Genomic DNA, 14,922 nt, shown 5'->3' on the forward strand with positions numbered 1-14,922 from the left:
GGTCTTACAAGAAAATCACACACAGAGGATTAGCTCACCCTCCGAAGGCACCGCAATCGGCTGGTGGTCCATGGGAACATAAACGGGAGGGCGACTGTGCCATAATGGGGGGCTAACATAGCCCTGCTCTTCTTTAGTAGTGAGGAAAACAGATAACAGATAACAGCACACAGGATAACGTGGACAAACACATTTATAAAACACATCTTTGAGCTGTCCGGATTCCTGTAGAGGAGAATAATAATATTATTCAGTAAAGATTATATGCAAATGAGTAGATATAATGAAACGGCACTGGCGGTGCTTTTAACTGCAGCATATGCAGAGCAAACAGTGTAAAACAGGGCTTGATTGTGAAATTCAGGCCATGATAATATTCATTAATATCTTCCCCAGCCACATCAGAAGAGAGTCATTTCTGATGTGGGAAAAAGTAATACTTAAAACAAATAAATATAAAAATCTAAAATAAATACGTACTTTACACACACACACACACATATATATATATATATATATATATATATATATATATATATATATATATATATATATATACATATATATATATATATATATACACTGTATAGTGTATATTATAACTTATGTTAACTAAATAAATAGGGTACATTTTGATTTAGTTTAAAGGGGTCATAAGATGCTATTTACATTTTTCCTTTCTCTTTGGAGTGTTACAAGCTCTTGGTGCATGAAGAAGATCTGTAAAGTTGCAAAGACTAAAGTCTCAAATCCAGAGAGATATTCTTTATCAAAGTTAAGACTCTGCCATGCCCCTCTAAGACGGCTCGTTCAAACATGCCCTCACATGTCTATGTCACAATGTGGGAATATTTGCGTAATGCCGCCCAAATGTTCACACAAAGAAAGAAGGCTTGGTTTCGGTAAGCGCAGTTAGTGTTGAAGCAGTCATGTCAGGGAGATGCTGTGTGTAACTGGGCGAACGCAAAAGCACTTTATTTGGCCTTCTGAAAGTAGATGCATAAAGGAACCTTTAAGATTACTTAGAACAGCAATGCATTTTATGGTCAACCATTTCGTGAATCTAGGACAGGAGGTAATTCTGACTTTGCTACTACATTCTGGTGCTTCTGAATCAACTACTGTATGCAGTGTTGGGGAGTAACTAGTTACATGTAACGGCGTTACGTAATTTAATTACAAAATTATTGTAACTGTAATTAGTTACAGTTACTACGAAAAAATGAGTAATTAAATTACAGTTACTTATGCAATTTTTAACGATTACAAAGGGGATTACATTTGAATATTTACACACATCCACATACAGATTTAACTGATTTCTTTCCCACTGACTATTCTGAGACATAGCCTACCGCCCTAATAATTTCCGGGATGCGGAAATACAGTCTGGTTCGTAGAATCCAGTCATAAAAACGAAACGCCTAACGCGGACGGAATATGCCACATTTTGGATGACTAAATCAAAAGTAGGTCAGTACACTTGAATCAAAACATGACATCGACTAGTGTCTGTGAATATTAAGCCCCAAAAATGCAATATATGACTTGCACATTCTGCGTGTCTGTGGAAATCAGGCGCGGACTGGACACCGGGAGAAACGGGACAATTCCCGGTGGCCTGGCAGCCGATTTTGCCCCACTATTTAATATCATTATTGTATACTAAAGCGATCATTTGCGAATCCGCCATTTGATAATTAAATCTCTAATAAGTGATGAATTGTTAGTCATGACTCCGCCAAACGGTTTGGATCAGACTCAGAGTAATCAATGCGAGAGAGAGAGAGAAAAGAGTGGACTGTGGAAGCGCACAGCTGGAGCAGAGAAGCAGAACTACTGTTCAGGGTTTCAGGTCAGTTTCATCTGTAAAGATGCTTTTTTGTCTTTGTTTTTTTATTTAATTAATCAAGCAGCAGCACGTTGCTCATCAGTCATCACTCAAAATACTATATAAAGGACATCATTATTATCTGTTGTAATGTTACAGTAGGAATTTAGCTGAGAAACAATCAGATTTTTTTAATAGGTTTAGGGGGAGCTACGGACAGACAACAACACAACCCTTACGAAAATTTACATTTTAATATTTGACTATAAATCCAGAGAAAATGGTTACTATTGTTTAACTGTGGTAACCAAAAATGTAAAATTATTTTACAAATGTATTTATTTAACAATAAATACAAATCCATTTGCAAAAAAACAAACAAAAAAACAAGGTTATTTTACTTTTATATAGGCTAATAAAAGCATGGTAATTTTTTGTAAGGGAAAAACATGACTCGTGGACAGTATTAGGATTTTTCTATAAAGATATTGTAGTATTGTAGGGTATTGTATTGTAAAGTATAGTTTTGTTCAATCTTGAGTATTAAAGTCATGAGAGAGATGGATAACAGGGCAAAATAAAGAGACTGAAGAGAAAAATAGAAGTGAAGGTGCAGTTCAGGAGAGAACTTTTAATTATTTTGCATGTCCCGAAATTAAAGATTTAAACCTTTTTTTATGTCAGGTCCATACAAAAAAATAGTTTTGTCCATGAATTTGTTTGTATGAGTTTGAATTTTCCAGTCTGAATTTTTTTCCCAGTCCGCCCCTCCTGTAAATGAATGGCAAAGACATGGCTTCATTTACTACACATAGGCCTACTGAAGCTCGCAGTGTTTTCAACCTCTGCCGCCTCAATATAGGAGTACACGAGCACATAAACATAATTTCTAGAACTGCTCTGTGTCACTTCATGTGCATTTTACTTATTTTGAGAAAACTATCATCATATACAGAGACAGCAGTTTAAAAAAAACACCAATGTTTCAGGAGTTTATTACACAGAATACGTCACATGCTTATTAGATAAATGTATTTAAGTTGATGTATATGTTTTCATTTATTATTCTTTAATTTTCACAAATTTAGAAAAGTAATCAAAAAGTACTCAAAAGTAATTAGTTACATTACTTTAATAAAGTAATTGAAAAAGTTACACTACTATTACATTTTAAACACGGTAACTTGTAATCTGTAACCTATTACATTTCCAAAGTAACCTTCCCAACACTGACTGTAAGTATGTTTTGTTATTAGTCTTAAGTTGCTATTGAGTATTGACTGTTCAAATGCAGAGTTGTGTGTGTTGTGTGTGTTGTCTGAACTGTCCGTGGCTTGTGTACTGCAAACACATGTGAGCTTCATCACTGTCTGTCACATCACTCTGTTCCTCTTTCTGGCCTGAACTGATTGTAAAACTAAGGACATTATTAATTTAATTATATTACAGACTGCGCCTGTCAGATGGAGGGACTTCATAGAAACCAAAGCATTTGAGAGAGACGGGGCATAGAGGACCTACAATAATGTATAGTATTTGAAAAAGAATGTGTTTTTGAACATTAAAGCATTTCAACACATTCTGTTACACCAAATACAAAAATAATGATCTTTAAAAAAGCATCATATGACCCCTTTAATAAAAGTCTAGGCTTTTCATTTCAGAAAAGTATGATGGTTTTAGTTAATATGTTTTATTTTATATACTATACTATACTATATTATATATCATATAAAAAGACATCTTCACAACCCTTTCATTTTCTGATGGATAAAATGAAGACTTTTCCTACATTTATTGTCAAAAGTTTCACTCGAAAATAAAATGTAAATGGGCTGCCAGTATTGTTTCAGGCAATTTTGCTTTTATGATTTCTTTGAAGGAAAAGGTTACATCGCTGGTCTGCAGAAAATGGATAAAGCAGATGCTGATCATTTCTCCTTTTGGAGAAATTAAAAAAAGTGCATAATTACATGGTGAGAACCAACCATCGTGACTGGAAAAATTGGTCCCCTTTTCTTCCGGAGCAGCTGACATTACTTTAGGCAATTAACAAGAAGACAAAACCCCAAAATAGTGGTGTTTATAGTCTAAAAGTATCCAGTACAGTATCAACAACTGCCTGTGATTGACACTGGAGAAAAGATGAGAAGAGGGAATGTCAGCGTTACAGAACAATGCCTGTGCTTTACAGTTTAATTATATGATGACATGTAAAGAATCCCATTTAATCCCCTCAGCTGTGCTTGGCTTTCCGACTCCTAAATAATACCCGGAAACGAACAGTGATTTTTAAAACACAAAACACATTAACCATTATTATGCCCCTGGCATGCCAAAATGAAACATTGATGTAGACCGTCAGCTTTTGAAACCTGTACGTCCATATGGTGGTGAGTTTTATGGTTTTGTAACAAGAAGGCACCAAGTAAAACATTAAAGATACTATTTTACACTTTTTACTTTATGTTTGCCCTGACGACTACATTTAAAGGTTTCTTGCATCAAAAAGTCATAGTTTAACTTCACATGTTTTTTTTTATACTTTCTGTGAGCTGTACACTTGGCCTACGTCTATTTATATTGAATAAGGTGTTCAAAATGTAAACATTAATATTAACAAAACAGGTTTGAACCTGTCTCTCAGGCTGACCAATTGAAAAATGCCCCAAATCAGCCAGAATTCAGTTCAATCAAACTAAATGTTGTATAGTACATTTTACATGAGCCAACGAATATTCATCTTACTTTTTTGCCAAATGACTTAAAGTTTGACAAGAGACTATGTTGGAACATCTATTTTAGTTATATCTGTCAGGCAGTCATGACAATTTTCTGCATGATATTAAAAATAATCGGCAGAATTATTAAACAGCAGAATCTACAGCAGAATAAACAGCAGAAGCTCCATGATATGCTCTTTTTAGAGACAAAGTTCATCCAAACATGAAAACTCTGGCATCTTTTATTCAACCCCCCTTGTTTCAAACTTGTATGAGTTTCTTCTGTTGAGCAAAAAAAAAAATATATATATATATATACATTTTGAAGACAAGCTGGCAACCAAACAGTTGACGACACCCATTGACTTCCATAGTATGTCTTTCTATACAATGGAAGTCAATGGCTACTGTCAACTGTTTGGCTGCCAGCATTCTTTAAACTTTTTTCATGTTATAATCTGCCAACCCAGAAAACGTGAAAAAGAACAACCCAGGAAATTTGTTTGGTAAGCCTTTCTCTAAGCTTTTTTTAAAAAACGAGCCGCTCAGATTTCATTCCCCCATGACGTAGAAAGGGGATCTTATTATAATTAAAAGTCTCCGTAATCTGCACGTTACCACTCACGGTGCTGCCACTTTGTTTTCAAAAGTGACAACAGTGTACCATTCTAACGCCATGGTGAAGGTTTGAGCAAAGCATGCTAACTGTTCTGTCTTTGGCTGCACAGATGAGCACAGAACACTGCCTCCCAGAGTCCCAGCCTCAGAGGAGACAAGAGAGCAGTGGATTTATTGATTTATTCACTGTATATTACTCTGCTGCCACACAGATCTAATATAAACGTGATTTATTTCCCAGCTGTTTAACTTCACAGACATAATTGACTGTTTTTGTAACTCCTGTGTGTTTTTAACATAAACTTGTGTGCATTTGACAGTTTAATCGCAATAAGACATGAAAGAGAACTTAGTTTAGTGCTCGCATGTCATGTGACAACCACTTTCGGTGCATTCACTTCGGATGTGTGCGCTCAGAAAACACTTTATCTGAAGTAATATACTGATATTTTACAGTGAATAGCAATATACTAACTAATTTGGTTTAAGACGCATGATTTCAGTGTGATAAACATGATTATTAAAACCAAAAAGATGTTTTTTTAGTTTTTTCAAGAAGAGCATCTGAGGTACAGTATGAGCTCAGTATATGCACAGTCCTATTCAGGAAAAGGGGGTAGGGAGAACTAATTTGCATTTAAAGAGACATGCACAAAAAACAAAACAAAAACAAAGACAGTGTGTTTCTGCTTCCGCTCAAGAAAAGGCTTTTTTATATATATACTGTAGGTATTTGCTGAAACTTCACAGACACATTCTGGGGACAACTAAGACTTATATGGAATTGTAAAAAGGGGCATAATATGTCTCCATTAAAATATCTTCTTTTGAGTTCAACAGCTGAAATAAATTCATAAAGGTTTAGGGCAACTTAAAGATGAGTAGAATTTTCAGGCGAACTATCCTTTTAATAAAATGAGTGTTTACCGTGGATTATAAAGAGAATGACACAGAGGTCGCATTGTTAGACGTGCGTTCCCCAAAAAGCAGATCCATTTTCATGTCTGAAAGTATTTTACGATCCTTGACAGGCCTTGGGAACAGCAGGTAAGCAGATTCTCATTTACAGAGACCCCCACTGAAAATTAGCATCTTATTAAATTGATTTGATCCACGGAAGAGCCGAATGGAGCTCTGTGTCACTTCACTCCTAAATGGATTAGCGTTTTAATGAGTTTATTTGTTCTGGGCAAAGATGCCCATCTGCCTCATATCATCTCCATGACAGTGATGTTACAGTGAAGAGCAACTGCTGACAAAACCAAGCAGATCAAAGGAGCTGAATGCTAATCGCGCTTTAACTGCAAAAAATAAATAAAAAAATACATATGATCAAGACTATGTTATAAAATTAATGTTTGAGATTGCACACATCAGTTAAATAATGGCAACCGTAAACACATTTTTGTCATGCTGATGAAGCTTGCAACTTCTTTAAATGCAACTCATCCAATCAGTATTTCCAGTCGGAATTACATCATTTTATGAAACATAAAATCATGGCCTTTTGTGGCTTACTGCTTTATTACAGATGCTCTTCGTGGCATTTTGCAGGCTGTAGTTAGAGTTTGAGTTACATGAACTGCTGTCCTACATGTCACCATGTGCGTCTGTAAAGATCAAGATGACAAAGGTCAAACAGTGTTCAACTAAAGAAATGTCTTCAAAATGCATTCCTTTCAAATATACAATATAACCTAAAGGTAAAGTGTGTAACCAGCCAAACTTGATTTGGATAAACAAATAGTTTTGCCCCAAACATATGCAATTAACGTTTCTAAGTAGTAGTATTTTATATTTACTATCAAAATATGACATTTTAATAGGACTACAGAGCCCAGTGTTTGCACTTTTGATTAAAAATCAAGCGAAAAATGACATACTTGTCTTTGCATGTCAAACCGGGATAGGTGAAAGTATTTTAAGATGGAAACAGTGACACGTATCACCTTTAAATCCCGATTTGGTTATTTAACTTTGTGGGTGTTATCCCACCTCATTGCCATGGATTTAGTACTAAGCTCTTTATCATTATTTCTGTTCAGCTCTCCTCGTGGTCTATCTGCACACTAATCACTCATAGCGGATCCTTTTAACACTGAGACCCTGGTTTATATATGAAATGTGCAAGTTTGATAGTGCAAAAAAGAAACAAGATATTTCTTATATAGATATTATACTGAATATGAATCATTAGAAATGCTTGTTCTGGAGAGCTTTCAGTAATCATTGCATTGCTAGGATCAAACGCTGGAAAGTATCAACTGGGATTTCACACAGGATTAAAAAAATATTGAATAATATTATAAATTATGACATAATCTTAAATTGATTGGGCATCTTGTGTGGTATAATTGGGTTTGCATGCTGATTGTTTTGCTACAGATAATTGCAATAAACAAAAACACAGCTTGAAAAGCACTTCAGTCAGTCGCACCGAAAATTAAAGGCTTAATTATTTGCACTGATGATTTTAATATACCACCCAGGTGTCCGCGCTAACCAGCACCTGTCAAAGTTTTAAACATGCAAGACAAATAAGCCCTCGGCATGATAATCATCTGTCATTACCTCTAAAAACCATCTGATTCTTTTAATCGCTCTTGCCACGGGAGCCCAGCGAAGCTGATAGAAACGCACGATAAAAGAAAACATTTCCACCCGGTCTCATCGACCTGACATGAAACCATGACGCAAGGGAAAATCGAAAAGATTCTATTCCACATTCCAGAGGGGATTGTTTTGCCTTTCCTTCCCGTCTTTTAATTACACCTTCTCCCTTTGCCTTCCAAGGGCACAGAATCCTCTCTTTAAGTCTCCCAGCCTTCTCCTCTCAAATGGAAATGTGCTGTTTTAAATCAGGGGTTATCTCAGACGCCAGCGTTCTTCTGATGAGACAACTTCAGACAGAATTTAGTCCCCCGGCTCCGTTTTATTTTAGGTGCAGGGTTCTTAGGGCAGTAATTGAGATATTATCTGCTTAAGGGAAACCTCACATCCTGAATCACTATACGACTCAATACAAAAGCCCATTATAGCCAATACATTGTTCTGTCTAGCGCCAAAGGGTGACATCTACATCCAGAGGCTTTTAAATAATGCAAGTGACAAATTGGATTGGAATAGAGAGGCTGATTTTTTGCAGGTCAATCTGAGCTGTTGAAATAATGGTTAACATTAAAAACATTTTTTGGACAATTTCTCATTTAAAATCATGATCATGCTTGCAAAGTTTTCACATTCATATGTGCATGCAAAATGTTGGTGTTTCATGGTTAACAGCAGCTGCATAGACCAAAAATAAAAATATATAAAAAAAAAAAAAAAATGTTTATATATCGGCTCTACTTTTTATACTTCACGAAAGCACACACACACACACACACACACACACAAAAGAAAGGAAAATTAAATAAAATGTACTACATTTAATTAAATTGGAATTAAATAGTTACAGTACTGTTTAAAATATTCTTTTTTATTTATTTTTGAAAAAAGAACAGTTAAAAATAGTTGTTAAATACAGTTTTATATCACATTTTCAAATTTTTTTTTTTTACTTTAGCACTTACCTTGGTTGCATGTTTTTCCTGTATAACCTAGGTGGCACTTGCATTTGTTGGGTCCCACGCATTCTCCGTGTTTGCATCCGTGCTGACATACCGCTGTAGACGAAAAGATCATCAGTATCACTTTACAGCCAATGTCAGAGTCTATGCAGTAGACATGGAAACATGTAACAAAACAGCCTTTAGTTTTCGTGCTAAGAAAAAAGCAGCCTTTCTTGCTGTGGGAAATAAGTGTCCGTACAATTAGACCTCCAGGATATTGTGGCGAGAGATCCACTAAAACATTATTTTGGAACACTCGCCCCCTACATCAATAATTCATTGTTTGCTTTGGTCATTTTAATGAACCTGGGACACGGTCCACCTCACTTCTGCTTTATGACTCATTAAATCTCACATTTGGATTGGGAAACAGCCCAGAGCTGAGCAACATCAGAAACCTTTGAGATCTAGACTGGAGTTGATACGGGGTAAATTTAGGCTCTGCCATTTTCAAAAGAGAGACAAAAAGAGACAAATTACCATTTTATATTAGTCTTCCTAATATTTTCATGAGGGGTGTGTGTTTGCAGCTCTGGCACAGGAAATGGATCTGTTTTAGTGTGGCAGATTAGGATTACAGCAACGCAAATCAAATTATGTTTAATGTAGTCCACTGTATAAACCATCATAGTAACACACGACATTAAAATAATGCAATAAACATTCATTTAACAACAATATGTGTAACATAAAAACCTACTGTACATAATTGATAATAAGAACTAACATTATTTTATATATATACATATAAATATATATATATATATGTGTGTGTGTGTGTGTGTGTGTGTGTGTGTATTTATTTATTCAAAACAGGATTAAATTTAACATTAAAAATATTATTATATAATAAAATAATAATAATTATTTTACTTTTATTTTATATTTATTTTGTTTTTGTGTACATTACCGCTCAAAGTTTTTTTTTTTTTTAATGTTTTTGAAAGAAGACTCTTACCAAGGCCACATTACTTGCTCAAAAATACAATAAAAAAAAACTGTAATATAATGGAATATTATTTAATATAATTTAAATAACTATTTTTTATTTGAATATATACAATTTATCACAAAAACGGTAAGCAACAAAGCTAATTTTAGTCTCGTCAATAATAAAAACCATTTATAATTAAGCACTAATGAAACTGATAACACATTGAGCAGGAAATCAGATGTTAGAGTGATTTCTGAAGACTGGAGGAATGAAGCTTTGATATCACAGGAATAAATAATATTTAAAAATATATTCAAATTACTCTTAAATTGTAATAATATTTCACAATATTACAGTTTTTACTGTGTTTTTGATTAAATAAATGCTGCCTTGGTGAAAATTTAAGACTTTTTTTCAACAAAAAAATATTATTAAAAAAATCTTTGACAGGTAGTGTATTCAAAAGAGGTTTCCTGTTTAGCCGAGCTACTTTATCACCTGCAGTGCAGCACATATTTTCCAGACTTATTTGCAGTCTTATTCTATGGGGACTGAGTGTTTGCAATGTTTGATCTGTACACTGTAACACAAAACACCAGCTGATGTACGTCTGTGACATTAGACTGGACCAGACCAGACCAGACCAGACCAGGCTTACAGCAGAACTCTCAACACTGGTTCATAGCCGAGTCTGCAGTCACCTGACACTAATTTTCATTCAAAGCTCCATTGAGTCTCCAATTATGGAGGCCTATCAGAGCTGTTAATTTTCCTCACTGGTGCCATTCTCACAATGAGAGAGGAGCTAAGAATACACCACAAATACACAGACATGTGACAATATGACTAAGACTTAAACATTTGAGGTCTTTGCAACTCAAAACCCACTGGACCCCAGATGGTGAATGCAAGACTAGATCCTGCTGGTGTGTACAGTAGATTAAAGACACACATATCTATTTTCATCCTGTTCAAACTGCAGGAAGGCGGAAAGGCTTTAGCCCACTCTGGCAAAAAATAAAAACAGCGAGATAAGAATCATCCCGTCTCATTCTACCTTATTAGACTGAGTAAGCTTATCAAGGTACATATTCACCTCGGTTTTAACCTGCGTTATTCAATATGGAGGCTGAGCAGTGAGATCAAACCCTGAGGTTAAAACACAAAAGGACAAACACGGGCCCTAATTTGGTGGTAAAGCCTCAGCTGGCAGGGGACATATAAGGGAAGAGGCAAAGTTCTGTGACATTGAGAGTTTATCCGGGCGGCTGCCTTATCTCGCCGTCCAGACAGTTATCAAATGTGATGAAATCATGGATTAATCCAGGCGGGACGCCGTGTGATCACAGGCATTGGTTATATTTTTAAGTGCTGACGAATGAAGAGCTTAAGGAAGGGGCTTTAAAGGGAAAACCTATCTGGTGCTGTCCGGTTCAGTGAATACCGGCACTTGGAAGGCAAACCACAGGCGAAATGGGCCAAAGGAAGTCCCCTTTATTGACAAACCACATCAAATGGTCCCTCTGGCTTCAAAACAAGTGCTCCTCCATCCCCGGAGACTTTCATTCTCGGCATAGCATACCTATCAGTCCATGCGCTCCGACGCCGTTTGAGCGGACGGCAGCTTCACAGACATACGCCAGAAAGCAGAATTGATGAATTTGATTCAGAATAAGTCGCACTAAGAATTTGAAAGGCTAATAATGATTTCTCTAGTAGGAGTAGGTAGATCAATAAACCTTGTTTAGCCCAAGCCTAGTGGTTTGTGCCAAACCTGTCATTCGTCCTCAGATATTTGAGTGATGGTAAATGTTGTCTTTGTTTAGATACATATAGATAATTCTATAAATTATGAATAAATGATTAAATAAATGAAGCAATAAATGACAAAATGGCTAAATATATATATGGGTAACCTAGACCCACCCCACAATATGTGTGTGTGTGTGTGTATATATATATATATATATATATATATATATATATATATATATATATATATATATAATGTATTTATTGAATTGTATTTACCTTTAGCTGAAAAGAAATACTACAATTATGTAAATAATTCTAAAATATGTAAATAAATAAATAAAAATAAATAGACAAAATAAATAAGAGAATAATTTAGACAAATGTTTGTGTGCAATTCATATATAATTCACTCATATTACTTTTCAATATTTTATATAATTTTTTTATTTAATTTTCTGTAATAAATGTATGTGTGTGTGTGTGTGTGTGTGTGAGTGTGTCTGTATATTACCATTTATTACATTGTATTTATCTTAAACATAAAAAAATCACTATAATTACCCTAAAATATGTAAATAAATAAATAAAATTAAAATAAATAAAAAGAATGTATAGATGTGAATAAAGAAATTATATAAAATGTGTGTGTAATACATACAGTACAGACCAAAAGTTTGGAAACATTACTATTTTTAATGTTTTTTAAAGAAGTTTCTTCTGCTCATCAAGCCTGCATTTATTTGATCAAAAAATACAGAAAAAAATGTAATATTGTGATATATTATTACAATTTAAAATAATTGTTTTTAAATGTATTATACTTTAAATTATCATTTATTTCTGTGATGCAAAGCTGAATTTTTAGGATCATTATCACATGATCCTGTAGAAATCATTCTAATATGATGATTCATTATCAAAGTTGGAAACAGTTCTGCTGCTTAATATATTTTCAGAACATGTGATACTTTTTTAGGATACTTTGATGAATAAAAAGTAAAAAATAAATAAATAAATAAAAAAGAAGCTATGTTTTTAAAATATAAATATTTTGCAATAACAATATACACTACTGGTCAGTAATTTGGGGTCAGTATTTTTTTTCTTTCTTTTTTTTTAAAAATAAAATCAATACTTTTATTCAGCAAGGATGTGTTAAATTGATAAAAAGTGATAGTAAAGAAAATATATTATTAGAATATTTATTATTATAATTTTTTTTATTTTGAATAAATGCAGTTCTTTTTAACCTTTTATTCATCAAATATATTAGACAGCAGAACTGTTTCCAACACTCATAATAAATCAGAATATTAGAATGATTTCTAAATGATCATGTGATAGACTGGATGTTACATGTGACACTGAAGGCTGGAGTAATGATGCTGAAAATTCAGCTTTGCATCACAGGAATAAATGATTTTTTAAAGTATGTTCTAATAGAAAAAAATTCTAGCACTACAAAATCATGTCTTAATCTTCTTTACAGAACAAATAGTTTTTTCCTCTTCTGTTTTATTTTGCTTTGGACATGTGTTATCCATTCTAAATTACCCACAAAAAAATAGATGGATGACATTTAGCTGCTTTGTGGGTGATGCAAGTTTAAATTTGGCTTGCAAAAATTCCTGTTTCCATTCTCTATTTCCTGTCCTCTCTCTCTCATGCTCTAAATAAAAGTATTAAAACGACCAAAAACACTCTTGATTTGAGATCCTTTGAGGTTTACGTTGGGGAGTAAACAAATAGGTGAATATAAACAGTGATATCCAAATATCCTAGAGGGTCCAGATATAAATATGGCGGCAGAAGCAGGTGTAAAGTGTTCACAGGATATCAGGATATTCTCAAAGGAGGAGCGCGTGTGGGGGACTATAAATAAACGGGAACTCGGGATTCAGCGGATGTATGCTCTGAATGACGCTCAGGCAAGATGATTGCAAAGGAAATATGATGTGGTGCTAACCTTGGGGTTGGCACCTCATCCCGAATACTCTGCGGGTTAAGATGTAGAGAGCTGAAAAACAAACGGCCAGACAAAAAAAAAGAAGGAAGCTTGGTCCAAATGTGAGATGAAAACATTACATGGGAGCCATGCTGGACAAGCATTACAAATGCAAAACATACAATCACACACACAGTACACAAAGCCTTATGTCACTCACATTTCACATGTTCTCATAATGTATTCATGGAATATACATATACACAATTAGGTACTGCCCCAGTGACAGCTTTTGTACCTTTATTTCTGAGAGTATATATATATATATATAGTATTTTAAAGAAACTAATATTTTTATTATGCATTCAGTTGATCAAAATGGCACTAAATAAATACACATTTCAAATAAATACTGTTCTTTTAAACTTTGTATTCATCAAAGAATCATCAAACATAAAATTTACTGAATACCCTAATGATTTTTGGCATTAAAGAAAAATCTATCATTTTGACCCATAGAGTGTATTGTTGGTTATTGCTACAAATATATCCGTGCTACTTAAGACTGGTTTTGTGCTCCAGGGTCACATATATTAAAACAGAAAACAAATTAAGTTGTAATAATATTTTCACAATATTACTGTTTTTACTGTATTTTAATGCTTATAAGCATTAGAGATGTTAGATTGGAGCATTAGATTTCAAAAACATAAAAAAGACCCACCTCAAACATCTGAATTTCAAAAAATTTAGAAGTAAATATTACATATAATGCATTAAATGTGTCGCAAAGTGCAAAACATCAAAACACTGTCCAACAATGCTCAAACTGTTTGCAAAATTAAACAAAAAGTCTTCAAAGTTGGATTCATTGAGCCACAAAACAGAGTTGCACTCCTCTGGTTCTCTGTTCTCTTGCCCAGGCGGGGCTGCCTCTGTAACAAAGGTTTCTTTGCAGTTCCTCACTCCCCTGCGAACCACTGATGCTCACACATTTGAGTAATGCTTTGCTGAGCTGGTATTTTGGGAGCAGCTTAGGAACAGTATATTTGGCCTTGCAGATCGATGTTCAATTCTTAAATCCTGTTCTCTGATACCATCACCCACCTTGTCCTGCCTGACCTTACCGGTCCTCATGAGGGCCAATTACTTCTAATTAACCGATGCTTTTGGCACCAGCAATGACGGCTGCTCCCACAGCTTACATAAATACCATAGTACTTTGATATATACCATGTAACTGAATCAAAATCTTGTTCTGATATTAACTGGAGGTCAAATTTGGATTTACCAAACTGATTATTAAAGGATGTTCAGATAAGACACGTTCTTCTGTTCAAGCACAAAAGTCTCAGTTAAAGTGAAACATTTTCAATGCAAGTGAAGTCATGTTAAAGCACTCACACAACTTATTCTGTTAAAAACAGCACTTTTTGATTTGGGATTACTCTTCTAGGTGGAAGAACTATTTTACCAATCTATTTCATGTATTATGTGGAAAATGC

At 34.4% G+C, this 14,922-nt stretch overlaps 1 protein-coding gene across 6 annotated transcripts in view; it reads right to left on the minus strand.

Annotated features, from left to right (window-relative positions):
- Nucleotides 1-14,922, minus strand: part of LOC132143963 (nephronectin-like) — a 46,205-nt gene that overhangs the window by 18,141 nt on the left and 13,142 nt on the right. The window contains exons 3-5 of one of the 6 annotated variants that reach the window (XM_059554626.1): nt 13,439-13,489; nt 8,745-8,837; nt 39-128 (exon numbers count right to left, since the gene is read on the minus strand). In XM_059554626.1, the coding sequence (XP_059410609.1) occupies nt 39-128; nt 8,745-8,837; nt 13,439-13,489 (234 nt within the window). Of the gene's footprint in view, nt 1-38; nt 132-8,744; nt 8,838-13,438; nt 13,490-14,922 lie in introns of all 6 variants that reach the window. The other 5 variants (XM_059554625.1, XM_059554629.1, XM_059554627.1 and 2 more) reach the window with 5 other exon arrangements.

The sequence above is a fragment of the Carassius carassius genome, chromosome 7 (assembly GCF_963082965.1).
Source record: "Carassius carassius chromosome 7, fCarCar2.1, whole genome shotgun sequence".
NCBI lineage: Eukaryota > Metazoa > Chordata > Actinopteri > Cypriniformes > Cyprinidae > Carassius > Carassius carassius.